This window comes from Neophocaena asiaeorientalis, unplaced genomic scaffold, assembly GCF_003031525.2.
Source record: "Neophocaena asiaeorientalis asiaeorientalis breed wild unplaced genomic scaffold, Neophocaena_asiaeorientalis_V1.1 scaffold226, whole genome shotgun sequence".
Lineage (NCBI taxonomy): Eukaryota > Metazoa > Chordata > Mammalia > Artiodactyla > Phocoenidae > Neophocaena > Neophocaena asiaeorientalis.
Window position 1 is genome coordinate 475638 of NW_020173037.1, and position 16360 is coordinate 491997.

General features: G+C 43.7%; 1 protein-coding gene across 4 annotated transcripts in view; it reads right to left on the reverse strand.

The window, feature by feature from the left end:
• The window catches only part of PRKDC (protein kinase, DNA-activated, catalytic subunit), a 149612-nt gene that overhangs the window by 106192 nt on the left and 27060 nt on the right, over positions 1 to 16360 (reverse strand). For 3 of the 4 annotated variants that reach the window (XM_024742668.1, XM_024742666.1, XM_024742669.1), the window contains exons 19-25: positions 16103 to 16189; positions 15238 to 15357; positions 14711 to 14870; positions 7708 to 7814; positions 5775 to 5865; positions 4711 to 4874; positions 3902 to 4054 (exon numbers count right to left, since the gene is read on the reverse strand). In XM_024742668.1, the coding sequence (XP_024598436.1) occupies positions 3902 to 4054; positions 4711 to 4874; positions 5775 to 5865; positions 7708 to 7814; positions 14711 to 14870; positions 15238 to 15357; positions 16103 to 16189 (882 nt within the window). The remainder of the gene's footprint in view (positions 1 to 3901; positions 4055 to 4710; positions 4875 to 5774; positions 5866 to 7707; positions 7815 to 14710; positions 14871 to 15237; positions 15358 to 16102; positions 16190 to 16360) is intronic. The other variant, XM_024742667.1, reaches the window with a different exon arrangement.

Genomic DNA, 16360 nt, shown 5'->3' on the forward strand with positions numbered 1-16360 from the left:
GAGAGGCATGCATAGAGACTCCCAGGCTGTATCACAGAACAAGAGAAGAGGCACCTCCCCCTCGGCTGCCTGCCGAGAAAGAAGGGAAACTAGTCTTTACTCCGTGGAGATGCGGGTTCTCACCCTAACTTTCTCAAATGTAAATACAGTCTCTGCAGGGCCCAGAGAGCCCTGTGGGTGCCTGGCTCCTGCAATCTAGGGTGGCTCCCAGGCCTGGAAGGTTTTACTGTCCTTTTGTATCAGAGCAATTTCCTGAGACAAACGGTTATGCATCTAACCCTCATTCTCTATGAACAGTAAATGTTCACAGCCCGAGTGAAGGGGAACATTCCCCATCTTCATGTCTCACAAGGCTGGCCCTACAGGAGCACTGAGAAATCCAGAGGAGTTCTATTTCCCCGCTGATACTCAGCTTAAGAACAAAGCACGTGGTACGGACACCCCATCAAAAATCACGTGAGGGAGGTCCCTGGCAGTCCAGTGGGAGACCATGTACTTCCACTGCAGTGGGTGTGGGTTCCATCACTGGTCAGGGAACTAGGATCCCACATAACACCTGCTGCGGCCAAAAAATAAAATAAAATTTAAAAATTAAAAAACAACAACAAAAATCACGTGAAATGTCTGGGGCTCAGACTCAACAACAAGTTCTCTTGCACCCGGGTATTTCTCCAAAAAATATCTTTCTAAACTTTGAAGCAACTTTTAGACTTAATCAAAGTAAAAGAATCTTACCTTTTAGTTAGGAAATTTAACCTGGTCTTAAAGCATCACTGTTTTCTTCCCCCAAAAGAATTATTTTGTATTCTTAGAACATAGATTATATATATGTACACACATACCATTTATAGAACATGTCGAAAACCATCCAACTACAATCCTACATCCAAAAGGTAACCACTGTTAACATTCCAAACCACTGTTAACTCAGTATATTTATACACATTTAAATATACGTATACACGTGTGTAAAAATATACACTTTTGTAACCACTTTTCTGCCCCTTAATTTTGAATACTTTTCATGTAAATACATAAGCTATATCAGTATCTTTATTAGATGCCTGCTATCTCATATATGGATAAACCATGATCCAGTTACCCAATCCTGTTGTTAGAAATGCAGTATTTCTAGTTTATGTCTGTCTTATACACACCACTCTGAACACCTCTCTGGACAAGGGCTGCTGTCCACACTCCCACCTGCCAGGACTCACAAGCCCCTTTCCCTACAAGCTTGGCAGCACTAAACACTGCCAATTTTTAAAATATCTGACAACTGCTGCAATCCGTACCATTTTAATTTGAATTTCCTTATCTACTAAAAACGTTGAATATTTAAAACATATTTAATTGGCCATATATACTTCTGTGTTCACGAGCTGCCCACTTTTGTTCTTTATCCATTTGCCCATTTTAAAATCTTATCATCTTCAGCACAATGTGGGAAAAAAAAAATTTCCCTACATCATGTGTATGTCAAAACTGTGGGTTTGTGCCATTCAGTGGCTTTACATACTTATAAAGTCAGAACTATCAACACACTAGCAGTTTTCTTCCACAGATCTCCCTTCAATACCTTGTATGAAAATTTCCCTTTCTACACAAACTGTATGGAAAGACATCTATAATGTAATGATAAAATCCACCCAAGCAGAAATCACATTTTATATAAAAGAAAGCATTTTTGAATGCTATAATCCTTTTTATCTGTAAAACAAAATTTATATGTATGCTTATAAAAATTTATATAAAATTTATACGTATGCTATGTTTTACAAAGATCTAGGAGTATATTCACCAAACTTTCAGCAGAGGATACACTGGCTTTTCCTGAGGAATAATAGGGGGAAAGGGGTGATGACATGGAGGTTCACTTTTAGCATCATATGTTTCTATATTAATTAGTAATATTTTACCAATGAAAAAGACCATCCCAATCCAAAGACACAAACAGACATGCTATAATTCATCACATTTTTCTATAATATTTTTATAAATGCTATAATAGAATTTATTAAATGTTCCATTTCTCACGAACTTAAAAAGCCCCTTTTATCACACATACAATATTTATGTGTACACACGGGTCCACCTGCCAACTGCCAGAGTCCCACTGACAGATATATCTGTGCACAAGTTCAACCCCATTATAATTAACGTGGCTTCTTCTTAATGTCTGTTAGGGCAAGACACCCTTCAGTACCTGACCCTGCCAAAATTTTTCTTGGTTAGGCTCTAGCAATTAGTCTTCCAGATTACTTTTGACGTTCAAAATGAAATTAATTCTGGGATTTTTGCTGGAACAATACCAAACTTACTGAACGATTTGGAAAGAGCTCGAATTTTTTCAATATTGGTTCTTTTTTTTTTGGCCACGCCACCCAGCTTGCGGGATCTCAGTTCCCTGACCAGGGGTCAAACCCGGGCTACCTGCAGTGGAAGTACCAAGTCCTAGCCACTGGACTGCCAGGGAGCTCCCTCAATATTGATTCTCCAGGTACACAGCACTTTCGTTTTATATCATAAAATATATGTCTGCCTGGCATACTAAAGTTTATTCCCAGATGTTTTATTTTACTTCATTTTATTTTTTACACTGTGCCATGCAGCTTGCAGGATCTCAGTTCCCCAACCAGGGACTGAACCTGGGCCATGGCAGTGAACGCCCAGAATCCTATCCACTAGGCCACGAAGGAACTCCCCCAGATGTTTTATTATTATTACATTTTTTGATGCTGTTATGAATGCTATGTTGTAAACACATTTTCCAAGTGGTCAAAGCTACAATAGAATATAAGACATATTAGAACACTGATATATGAGAATTCTATCTTGTAATTCATCAGCTTTCTCCTTTATTAATTCTTAGATTTATCAGTTGATACTCTGGGCTTTCCATAGTTTTTTAAAACTATATTCAAAATAATTTTTTTCCTTCCTTTCTCCGACATCCCTGACCTCAGGGACCTCATGGCCTGATGAGAGACCCAGAGGTTAACCAGTGCAAACTAACTTATGAAACACAGACGAAGCCGTTCTGAGCAACCACTCCACGCACAGGCCCTGCCCCGGGTCGGGGCTGGAGGTGCCTGTGAACAGGCCACGCCACGTCTCACCCCAGCACCCACCTCAGCCGAAGCACGAGGCGGCATCACTGCGTCACGGCTGGGCAGGATTTGCCTGTGATATTCAGGTAAACATTCTTCATCATTTTTTAAAGACAAAATTAAACTATTCCTGATTTACCAAAACAAAATACCTTCTTGGCCTATATGAAGAGAATCGTTGCTTACGAAACCTATTTCTGTGGTAAATTTCCAGTTTTACCCCAAAATCCTATTTAATCATGGTGCATTTTTAAGGCACTACTGGATTGTATTCATTCACATATATACTGAAGGATATTCCATGTATATTTATAGGTGAGTTTTTCATTTAGTTTTCTTTTTTATGTGTGCACCCTTATATCAGGGTTCTGCCAGCTTCATAAAATAAAGAATCTGAATGTCTTCCGTGTCCCAGCAGCAAAGGAGAATTCTGTCCAAAAAGCCCCGAGGAAGAGATGACCTGCTGACATCTCCAAGCGCCCCCGACTGCTGGCCACGGCCCCTCCTCTCTTCTTCACCCCTAAGTGACAGAGCCGGTAGCAAAATCAGCCTTAGGGGCTAGACTCTCGTAATTAATTCCTTAATTCCTTAATTAATTACTCTCCTAACTTAATTCCTTAGGGCCTATCCCTGAGGAATTAAGCCAGAGTCGGAAGGGCAGCAGCCAGGTAGCAGGTTTTCAAAGACCCCAGAGTGGTCCCAATGTGCAGCAAGCTTTGACCATCACTGAACTAGACAGGACTTTTTAAAAAAATTCTGCAACTGTTTCAAACTCAAAGCCATGCACTTACCTGATCTACATCACATGCCAGTCGAAGCAGCACAGGAAAAGTGCGCTTATAGAGCTGGTACATGGGTGGGGGGCCCAGGCCACTGTCAGGCATCTGAGTGGCTTTTCCCAGCATAAACATGACAATGCTGTGCAGAAGTTCACAGGCCGCAACCTGAAACAGGCCAGGGGTCCAACAAAGGTTAAGAGCATTTTGAAATGCTACACAACGTAGCCCTTTAAAAAGGAAAACTTCTGCAGCAGATAACTATCCCACCCAAAATAAATGAACTGCAAGTGGCACTTCTTGTATAAAATTCATGCTTCCGTTCACTTTGAGCTGGAGCCAACAGTGAAGAACTGAGATTTAAAAGATTTAGACATCAGGACTAATACATTCATAAGAAACATAATCCATGCTGCCGTAACACAGAACTCTGCTTCATGTGTTAGCACATTTTCAACTGTCACTTTCAGTAAATACATCTTTAAAGCACAAATTTTGGAAATGTACAGATTAATATAAAGACTTGAGATAATCTGTTTCTAATCTCCCAGGTTGAAGAGAGAATCAAGCACAGACTAAAAATCACTTTTCAACGCCCTTTGTACTATTTTCTATTATGAAGAGTTCTGGTATATTAATGTTTTGCCAGGTTATCATCTATTATTCAGATAATTTATGTTTAACTTCCATTTTCCAAGGACACGTACTTCTGATAACTGAACAGTTTCCTGATTACTATACTAGAGAAAATACAAAATCCGTGAAACACAATACGTGTTTCGTAATGAATACACGTCTAACCACAGCAGGTGATCAGTGAGTACTTTGGTTTGTCTGTCGGCGGCCGAGAGCGCCAGCTCTGTGACACGTGGCAGGAATGGGTCCAGGTGGATGATGGGCTTCATATCCACGAAGGGCACCGCGAAGCCAAGCCTCCTCTCTCTGTCCCAGGCCACACAGCGCCTGGCCCTCTCCTCGGGGGACACTGCTGTCAGAGAGATGCAGAGCGCTTTCGGTCAGTCCCTCCTCGCTCCAGGACAGCCCCTGGCTCACCCCCTCCTGCTCTGTTTACCACACGTGTACAAACCACTACACACTGTTTCTGAATTTGACTTAAAGGCAAACTATTTTTAAACAAGTCTAATAGTCTGGAATGTTTAATTTCCAATTTCAGGAAGAGTTACTCTTCTGTGGAAAAATGATAAATGCACAATACTTTAATTAAGTATCTCCTCTTCATAACACTTATTTTCCTAACAGCGGTTCTGACTTCTGAAATGCCAAAATCACCAATACATTTAATATGAAATTTTAAAGGTAAAAGTACCAATTTTTACTAATCAAAAATGCTAATTCCGGGCTTCCCTGGTGGTGCAGTGGTTGAGCGTACGCCTGCCGATGCAGGGGACACAGGTTTGTGCCCCAGTCCGGGAAGATCCCACATGCCGCGGAGCGGCTGGGCCCGTGAGCCATGGCCGCTGAGCCTGTGCTCCGCAACGGGAGAGGCCACAACAGTGAGAGGCCCGCGTACCGCAAAAAAAAAAAAAAAGCTAATTCCGATCAAAAACAACTTAAATTATCCAAATATTAAGGATATCAGGTTAGAAAAGATAACTTTGAACTCCTGACACAATGTTTAATATAAAGGTGCATCAAGCTAGATTCTGCTTCAAAAAGGAAAAGACATCAGACCCCAGTGAGCGAGCACAAAGAACCACACAGGCTGCAAGGCACAGTGGAAGTATTCACTCCATCAGGCAAAATATGGCTCTTCATAATCTTACCTGAAAACACATAAATGACATATAGGAGAAAATATCAGAACACACCATGACCTGTATGCATCCAAATACATCCATGGGGTTAATGTGCTTTAAGGAAAGGTCACCTGTTATGAGGTTTTTGCTGATCTGTCCCCCAAGACGGCCAAGCACTTGCACAACCTGAACCCGTATTTCTTCTAAGGACAGCGCTTCATGCTGCAAACACGGTGACAAGTTAAACATTAGAGAGACTGATGAGCTGAAAGGAAAACTGCTCTACCACCCTCTCCATTGTTGACGCCTCCAATGGCTCATTATATCCTACACGGCACTGCAGTTAATTTTATTTTAAATTCATGAAAAGAAGCCACATCTCTTCCAATTTTGCAGTTAGCTGTCCGTTTCCTAGACCATCGGTTCCAAAGTTTTGGCAAGAGCCTTTACACCCTTAAAAAATACTGAAGCTCCTCAAAGAACTTCTGTTTATGTAGGTCGTATTTACCAGTATTTATCGTAAGTTGAAACTTAGATATTATTTAAATAGTTATCATTTTATTTAAAAACACTGAACCCATGACATGTTAACAAACGATATGCTTTTAGGAAAAGTAACGATATATTCCAAATAAACAACCTCAGGCAAGTGGTACTGTTTCCCATTTTCACATTTGTGACAGACTTGCTGTTGGGCTGTAACTGGGAAAAGGAGGAGTATTTTAATAGTCTTTCTAGATAACTGGGGTTTTTCTCTGATACGGCTCCACAACTGAAGTGGAAGTTTCTTAAAGGTTAGTCACAAAGTGGACTCTGAAACCACAGCAGTGAAGACTATGTAGTCTCTACTACATTAAAATCCATGGGCTTATCTTGCGCTCTGTGGATTTTCACCCACACACGATTTGGGAAGATAATGTACCGTTCATCTGAAAACAACGGTTCCCTGGGTCATGCAGATCTCCCACACGTTGATAAATTTCACTGTACATGTGAAGACATCACAGTTCTTAAGTTCTGAGAAGCTGCCCAGCGCATGATGGTTACAAGTCTTGCAAAATTTTAATTTTCACTTAAAAGCTTGAACTGTATCACTGGCAACCAATACTCTCAGAAGTTTTCTTTGAAGTGACAGCCTCGCTCTCTGTCCTGGAGAAAACGCCTGCGAGATACTGAGCAGCCAGGCTGTCTACCCCAGTAACAACGGAGTTCACAAGGGAAGGGCTGCTCGGCGCACCGCTGCTCCAGCACACAGGATGGCACACAACGTGTGCTCAAGGGTCTATCTAGGCTTAAGGAGGCGCTAGGGAACCAACGCACCACCCACCGCTGCACAGTGCAAATGTTGACGCGTGAAAATACTGATAGTTCTGGCCTTGCACCCGGCCTAGGGCCCACCTAGGGAAATGGGGTCCCGTGTCTGTAAAGAAATGTGCAAAACTAGAGGCACGCTCAAGTAACTTTACCTTCCTTTACTTATATGTGATAAGATAATTTAAAACCTTTAGACACCATTTCTAGTTTCATCCAGGTCTCCCAATCAAAAGCTGTCAAAAATATCGAGATGGGAGGAACTTTCCCTAGAGCTTGCAATATCAGTTCTAGATATTAAAAGTTTTTCAAATTTCCTTTTTCACATCATACTTAAAAATATTTTCCCTACACTAACTCAATTTTCTCTATTTACATCATTTTTATCTGTCACATTACGTGCCACATCTAAAAAACTGGTCTCAAGAAATTATCACTGGAAAAAAAACATAACACCTGCCATGAACTGAACTTGACAATATGTATCTCAGAGTTAATCAGTAAATGAGTCAATCTTACATATCCATAATATCACTACTGCAATTGCTTATTCCAAACAAGAAAACAAGAAAATAAACCTGTTAATATAGTTTACATTTTTACTGTAAATATATATTGAAATTATTTCTATATTGTACTCTAATAGATACGTAAGAACAACTAATATTTTAAGTGAAGACTTTTCCTTTTCACGAGCATTAGAATCTGGTCTCTCCGTTATTTAAGGTAAAGAAGATACAAGAGATTTCTTACCGATGAAACGTTCTTTGCCCTTTTCAGATGCTTTAACACGTCTCTAGTAAATCCTTTCTGGGCGGCCCGAGAGAGTGCTGACACTTCCCAGTTATTCCTGGTCTCATCTGTCAACAGTAAACAAAAGTCAATTTTAAACAGCACCATTCATTTATTTAATTAATACAAGGGAAAACACACTACACTGCTATAGAGAGACATTAAAATCCTAAAGTGAGATTAAAAATGAAATTTCTAGAACAACAATATTAACAGTGGTTATCTTAGTTTTAAATACCACTGCTGACTAAAAGAAACACGGCTCCTTGGAGAAGTGGCTGACTCCCAGGCTGGGTAGACTGTGCTGGTAAGAAGCGCCAGGAGGGGGCACTGCTCAGGGAGGGGCACACTCCCACGAGTCCCACACAAGTCACATCTGAGACAGGCTGCGCGCAGATATCAGTGAGAGCAGGAAAGGGCTCGACCCACTGAGAATATAAGGATCCACAAGTCCCTCCTGACAGGCAGAAATAATGGGTAAAAAAAGTTATTTCTCACCGTAGAGTGCCAACTAGATAAAAGGAATCATGGAGCTGGAACATCACCATTGTGCCACTTTTACAGTAATTATCAACTCAGAAGAATCACCAATGGACAGACATTAAAACCATCACGGTGAGACATCCCTGAGGAATCAGAACACTTACAGCTGTGAAGGAGCTGCCATTCGACGATCATAAACTTCTACAGAACTTGCAAGTTTAGCACAAAACTTTCCCTCCCGAACCACTTCATGGTAAGGTACCAATCTGACGCCACCGCCCCTGAACGGGCCGGGTCCTAAAGGAGCCGGTCCCACGTGACAGCCACACCACAGCCCAGATGAGGGTGCCAAGCTGCAGACGCGGCCCCCAATCACCCCCACCCCCAGTCAGGCTCCACTCGGCCCTAACAACGTCTCAGCTTAGAACCACAGGTTACACTTAGTTGTCTTGTCTTTTTCATCTCCTTTAAGGGAAACAGTTCTTCAGTTTCCTGGAGTTTCATGACTTGGACATTTACAAAATTAGATGCCTCCGTCTGGGTTTGTCTGATGTTTTCTCATGACTGCATGCAGGTTATAGAAACCATTTGCAGCGTCTCGCTAGTCCTTTATCTATAAAGCCCTTGCACCTGCTCACTTTCTCTCAGTGGAGTCACACTCACTTCTCCCAGTGCTGAGACAGCCTGGGAGGACCCTCACGGGGGCTATACCCCAGCACGCCTCTCCTGGCCCCCAGAAGTGCCACCCGCTGACGGCAGAGCCTGACTCCCCTCTGCTCTCTGCTTCCCATCTGTGAGTCTGCGGCGCAGGCTTGCTGCTCATGCCCCGTGAGCTAGGCCCTGGGTGGGAACAATCACTAGGAACTGGGGTTTTGGTCTTGGACCTTCTGCAGGTGGATATTAGAAATCTACCCTCTGGTGGCCCCAGATGAAAAGAGGATCTGGTTTTTATTCAGTCTTTATTAAAATGTTTTGGAGCTCAAATTAGTTAAGAATTTTGTACACTGGGAAAAACAACTCTCTGAGATATGGACTGGTCAAGTGTTTTATCTGTGTCTATGACTCAAACTGCGGAACTGAAGCCATAAACCCTCATGTGTCTGCGTGTCACCTAAGCCCTGAATTGAGAACCACCTGACTTCTCTTGTGAGTGTGCTGTTCTCCTGTATTTGGAAAGTATTAAGAAATTAGATTATTAAGTCTCTTAAAGGAGCTCTGTTCTTATTTATACAGATAAATAGCTTATATAAAATGAATATTCCTAAAATTATCTGAAAATAAAAAAATTGGACTTATAATGCTTTAAATGTGCCAAACTTTAAAAAAAATGCTATAGTCACTAACTCAGAAGCATTTCAGAAATCCATATTCACATAATAAAGGCACATCTTCGGTAAATGAGACAAATTTCCTGATTTTAGTTTAAATAAATGTGTTTTCCTATCAGGGTTAAGTACAATACAAGCATACATCTTATTCTACTTGGGTCTGTTTTTCCTATACTTACTTACACACTTATTATACTTATTCAGGCTTACAAAGCCAACAAGCTAACATCACCTCTCATTACATTGTTATTATGGTACAAGACACACAAAATAACACCACCAGCCATCTGCAGAATTTTTTCTTCATCTCGAACAGCCCTACATAACTTTTTTTTTTTGCGGTATGCGGGCCTCTCACTGTTGTGGCCTCTCCTGTCGCGGAGCACAGGCTCCGGACGCGCAGGCTCAGCGGCCATGGCTCACGGGCCCAGCCACTCCGCGGCACGTGGGATCTTCCCGGACCGGGGCACGAACCCGTGTCCCCTGCATCAGCAGGCGGACTCTCAACCACTGCGCCACCAGGGAAGCCCCCTACATAACTTTTAAGATCATGATAAATGCAGTAAGTTTATGTTCGACTAAACTGAATCACTGGACAAACTTTTTACTTCCCCAGTAATTACGTTTTGTAGCATGTCAACTGGAAGATCATTTCTATGATCTGCAGCCTTGAAACCCTGGACTGAGTTAATTAGTAAATCATCATTGGATACCCACGTAATTTCTAAGTAAAACAGAATACCGAAACACTGATTGCTAAGCAACATTTTTTTTCTTTCTTTTTTTTTTGGCTATGCCGCGCAATTGGTGGGATCTTAGTTCCCCAACTGGGAATTGAACCCAGGCCCCCCTGCAGTGGAGGCGCCAAGTCCTAACCACTGGACTGCCAGGGAAGTCCCACTAAGCATCATTTCTAAGTCTGTGTGCTTCTGCTTCCTGCTTTCTAGGCCGTGAGGAGATGAGGCATGCTGCGTGTGGTGCCACGCCGGATGGATGCGGCTGCAAGGTGGGTGTCACGTGTGCTCACAAGCTCCGAGCCTGAGAAACTCCAAGACCCCAGCACTTCTCAAAACCATCCAGTCTGCATTTTCTCAGTCCAAGAGAAGTCTGGCAGAGAGCTGTAACTGATAAGCGGATGAGGCTGCAGTAGAGGTAGGAGGGCATGCTTCTGACTTTCAGGGAGGGTGAGCTGCTCTGCTGCCCACGAAGCAGCGAGTCTCGGCTTCTTGGTGTCTGGCCGTCCTTCCACAACCGGGACTCACTAAGAGCTCACAGATTTTTGCTTTTGTGGGTTACAACTAGCAACGGTCAGCATACTGGAAGCAGAACCTACTTTTGTAAAGACCTACTGATCTATTTGAAGACCGCATGTTAACACACACGACACCTTAGTATTCCTCTGAAAACAGGTGGATCTCATGGACTCCCTGCGAGACCCGCTGTTTCAAGTTGTGTCAGTGGGTCCCAGAACATGACAAAACTTGGAAAGTGTAACACCTGAGTCTGAGAAGAGGCTATGAAACGCGTTACATTCTTAGCAAAGTTCACTCAGTCTTAAAGGACGTGCTTCTCTGCCTTACTGATCAATGCCTTTGTCTGTAACGGGCAAAGTTACTCTTTACTTTCTGTGGAATCCACAAGGGAGCAAGCCTTGAATCTTATCAGAAGCACTTTGAGCGAAAGGCTCAGGCTTTGCACCTCTGTCAGGAGCGGCACAGAGCGGCACTGGGCTCTCAGCAAAGCACATAAGGAGGCATGCTGTCCACTGGCCCCACTACTGGCCAGCAGGCTGACGACTGTCTGCCAGGGTCTCCACTGTAAAGCTGCCATCTCCACCCTTGGTGAGTAACGTGTTGTGGGGTGAGGCAGGCAGGCTTTTAAGGTAGCCCCATGACCCTCCCCGGTGTTACCCCCGTGACTGTGTTCCCTTACAGAACAAAGGCAGGTCTAATCTCATCACACAAGCCTCTTAAAAGCAGAGTCTCCTCCAGCGGATGCAGGAGGAAGGGGCACAGACTCAGAGCCTAAGGATTCAAGGTGCACCGCTGGCTGTGAAGGGGGAGGGCCAAAGGCAAGGGGCGGGCCAAGCTGGGACCACCAGCCAGCAAGGAAATGGGGCCTCAGACGCCGCCGACACCCTGCATGAACCTGAGGGCCCTCCCCAGAGTGCCCGGAGAAGGGCCAGGCCAGCCCAGCCGGCCCCGAGCAGAGCCCACCTAGGCTCCTGACCCAGAGGACGGGAAAACGACAGATGGTGTTTCAGCCGCTGGCCCTGTGGTGACTTGTTACACAGCAAGAAGCAGCACACGACGAGGCTTTCCGTTTACTCGCTGACTTGTAACTGTACACACGCAAGAGTCCTACGAGATTCAGTGGGTCTCGATCTCTTTCTGGGACACTCTGCCTCGATGCTCAGATTATCCCAAGTTGGCCCGTGACATTTCCCATCATTCTTCGAACACTTCCTTGATTTCTGCATGTTTCAGAAAACACAATATTCTAGGTTCCTCTTGTACTTTCCCTGTGCAGGCTGGAAGCAGCCATTTATCCAAAGCCACAACCTGGGGACTGGTTTTCTCGCTGCTACAAAGGTACCACTAGCCCCAGGCAGCCCCTTCCAACGGACAGAAGGACAACAGGTGTGCACGTTGCACGTTCCACTTCACCCATCCACACACGTGTGCGGGTGCCTGTGCATGTGTGCAGAAGCCGTGAGGCCCGGGACGGGAGGCAGGGCCCTTTAGCTCTTTCTCCCTCTCCCCTCATTGTCCTTGATCCAGCTGTTAATGAGGCTGACGTCCCGTATGCCGCCCTCCTCGCCTGCCTGGATACCCTGCCCCACCGGGAGCCCCCCGGTGCCCACCCTCCTCGGCACCGACCACTGGAGGAGGACCTCACTGGGAAGACAGCCACTCGCAATCAGAGAACGGAGCGGCTCCCGCTAACCACAGGCCCGTGGGCATGACCATGACGGCACCACCTGCCATCGGTCCTGGGGGCCCCTCACATGAGAAGACATCAGACAAGCCCAGCTGGAAGGACCTCCTCCCAAATCACGGACCGCAACCTTCAACAACATCAACGTCATGAGAACTGTCCCACAAGAAAGGACGCCCAGAGGCACGACAACTAAACGCAAGGCCCAGACTGAATTCTGGCCCCGGAAAAACGCAGCTGGAAGCACAGCTACGAAGGAAGTTAATGGGGCAGCCGAGCCATGTGCACACGGGCTGCAGAGGAGGAGAGTGAGGGATCCATGTCACCCTTCCTGACCTTGACCACAATGACGCTGTGCTCACGCACAGGAAACGTACATCGCAGTATTCAGGCATACACGTCTGTGATGCCTGCAACTTACTCACAAAAGGTTCGGGAAAAAACATCATGTATAAACACGCACACATATTACCACACGATACAGAGAAAGCACATACAGTGACAAAGCAAGTGGGACAAAATTTAGCTGCTAAACCTCCATATAGAGCAGACAGGAGCTCTTTTCACTATGAATGCAACCGTTCTGCAAGTTTAATATCATATCAAAGAAAACATTACTAAAAACATTCTTTCAAGTTATGGATTTTCTGCTGTTAGTTTACTTACTCTCTGCTTTTCCCTATCTCCTAATTACCTGGAGAATGACTATTTATCAATAACTAAATTCTCTGCTTAAAGGATCACAGTAACGTCCCACATTAACTGAAAAGAAATATAAATCTTTTCAATGAGCTCACTGACAGAACTAAATTCAAAAGAGCAAATGAAAGGACCACAAAGATACCTGCTAACAGATACATTCATTTCCTTTAACCATGTCCACGTGTTTTCAGTGAACTACTCAAATAGCAGCACTCCTTATAAGAAGTGAATTTTAAAAGCCTAAATAAGAGACAAACATCAACTAGTTTTTTTTTCCTCTAAATACTTATCCCGAAACTGTGACTCTTTCTTCATGAACTCTGAATATGCATTGAGGTGTCATAAAAACCAGACACAGTGAATGAAATTTGTCACACACTTTTCATTTACGGTTTCTAAACCAACAGTATTTAAGCTGAACAATAAAATAATGATTTACGTAGATGGAATTTTACGAATTAACACTTGATTTTCTACTTTGCTGGCAGGGGCATTTCAATTCTTAGTAGTATTTCGGGGTTCTTCTCCAACATGAACCCTTCTTTTTGCTCATCTGATCACAATGTCCATTTCCACTCTGGTTCAAGGAAATCTGACCCTCCTCAATTCTATGTAATACTGTTCTTGGCTAGTACAACTTTGGCCTGGGGACTTCCCTGGTGACACAGTGATTAGGAATCCGCCTGCCAACAAAGGGGACATGGGTCGAGCCCTGGTCTGGGACGATCCCACATGCCGCAGAGCAACTAAGTCCATATGCCACAACTACTGAGCCTGCGCTCTAGAGCCCGCGAGCCACAACTACTGAAGCCCCCGCGCCTAGAGCCCGTGCTCCGCAACAAGAGAAGACACTGCAATGAGAAGCCCGCACACAGCAACGAAGGGTAGCTACTGCTCGCTGCAACTAGAGAAAGCCCGCACACAGCAATGAAGACCCAATGCAGCCAAAAATAAATTAATTTTTTAAAAACCTCCAATCCATTAAAAAAAAAAAAGAAAAAATTTTGCCTGGCCAGATGAGTTTTTTCTTTCAATCTTTTCCCAAACCTACTTCTTGTATGACAATTCTTCTGAACTAACATTAGTACTAAATCAGTTATATCTGAAAAACCAATAAAACATCAGGTGAGATTAGGTCAAAATACAAAATTACTATTGGATTTCCTTATAGTTTTAATTCCTGTTTGATTTGTCAAACAAAAGTGTCTTTGCAAGGCAGTATGTTAGAATCTATAAGGAGCTCAAAATATTTAAGACTGACTTCTTGCCCTTTAAGATTTTATAAATCTTGGTAGGATATAAGTGACTAAAATAAAAAGTAGGTTTAATATCTCAGTTATACTTCTTATGTCCCAATTATATCGAATTGAACTGGGGAGATCACAAAAATATCAAACATATTTTGAATATGTTGGGTTCAAATTTCAGAAGTTGCAAAAATGAAAATATGTAGTCTTATTATAGGTATTACGTTGCCATTTTAAGATACACGTCAAAATTCTTCTAAACCTTACCTGATAAGGCTGAAGTTTTCAGATATCCATCAAGGCTGGGTAAAATGTCCTTATAATAGGGCTGAATTACATGTTTGCCAATGTAAACTGACCATTCTTCTAGGGCATTCAGGCCAACTTCTGCCAATGGGGTATAGCTCAGGCCCAGTTTAAAAGCCATCTGTATGTGAGTACGAACAAGGTAATGAAACACAAGGAATATGAGATTCAAAGAGGGTTTCTAACGGCAAGCCTTTCCTCTGCCAGAACCAGACAGGCTGGAGGGAAGGGTACACTGAGGCCCCCTCAGGAAGGCCTGCCGGGGGGCGTCACTGCACACCTGCAGCACAGGGAGGGCTGAATCCTCACCCCCCACCCCCAGGGGTCCTCAGAGAGGCCCAGTCAGGGTCCCTCCCCAAAGCTGCTCAGTGGCAGAAGCAGAACATGAACCAGGGTGTCTGACGGGTGAGCGCCTGCTGTGACTGCCATGCTTTCCAGGAAACAGGACACTGCACAAGAGCTGCATCTGCTCAGGACGATGCACCCACCTGCAAGGCAGGGACATAGGCTCTGACATCAAGTTCGATGATGTCGTGTGGCAGGGACAGGACAAAGGTCAAACAGGAGGCCAGGAGTTCATCTTTGTACTGCTTCATTTTAACTGACACCTTAGCAAGAAAGACGACAAGAACATCAGTGCTGCACACCTGAAGAGAGCCTTCGATTTCACAATCAACTACAAGAAACCCTATTCGCAAATAGGGAAAATGATCACGGGGCCTTTATCTGACACAGCCACGTTCATTTAAAAATTAAGCACTGATCTCCAGGAAAAGTTCATTTGTTGAGTACTTAATTTCCATTATGTGGAAGAGCTAAAGAATCTATTAACTTTGAGTTGTCATCACTCAATTTTAAGAAACCTCAGGGGACTCTGGAAGCACAAAGATATCCTGTTAGTGATTTTAACCCCTTAATCCCCACATGGATTAAGCAGCTCATTTTTAAGTAATTAGCTCATTTATAGGATTTTTTCAACATACATTTTTTTAAACATCTTTATTGCAGTATAATTGCTCTACAATGGTGTGTTAGTTTCTGCTGTATAACAAAGTGAATCAGCTATATGTATACATCTATCCCCATATCTCCTCCCTCTTGCGTCTCCCTCCCACCCTCCCTATCCCACCCCTCTAGGTGGTCACAAAGCACCGAGCTGATCTCCCTGTGCTATGCGGCTGCTTCCCACTAGCTGCATATTTTACATTTGGTAGTGTATATATGTCCATGCCACTCTCTCACTTCGTCCCAGCTTCCCCTTCCCCCTCCCTGTGTCCTCAAGTCCATTCTCTAAGTCTTACATTCAATTTTAAATAACCCATGACAACACTGGATAAATCATTTGAAAATTACCTCTTTACCAAATTTTGCAAACAAAGCAAAGCAAAAAGACTTTTCTGGGTCTTCAGAAGACTGTTTCTGACTCTTTGGACCAACACCCTGTCAAACAAAACAGGGAATTAGTTCAGTGAATGATAACCAGGTAACCCTGTGTCCTAATCTGGCAGTTCCCAGCCTTCCTTCCAAGGGGAACCCATTTTCATGTTGCTCAGGCCTCATGCAGAGGGGAAGTGAAATCAGCCCTGAAAACGTTTCAGGCAAAGGCCAGCG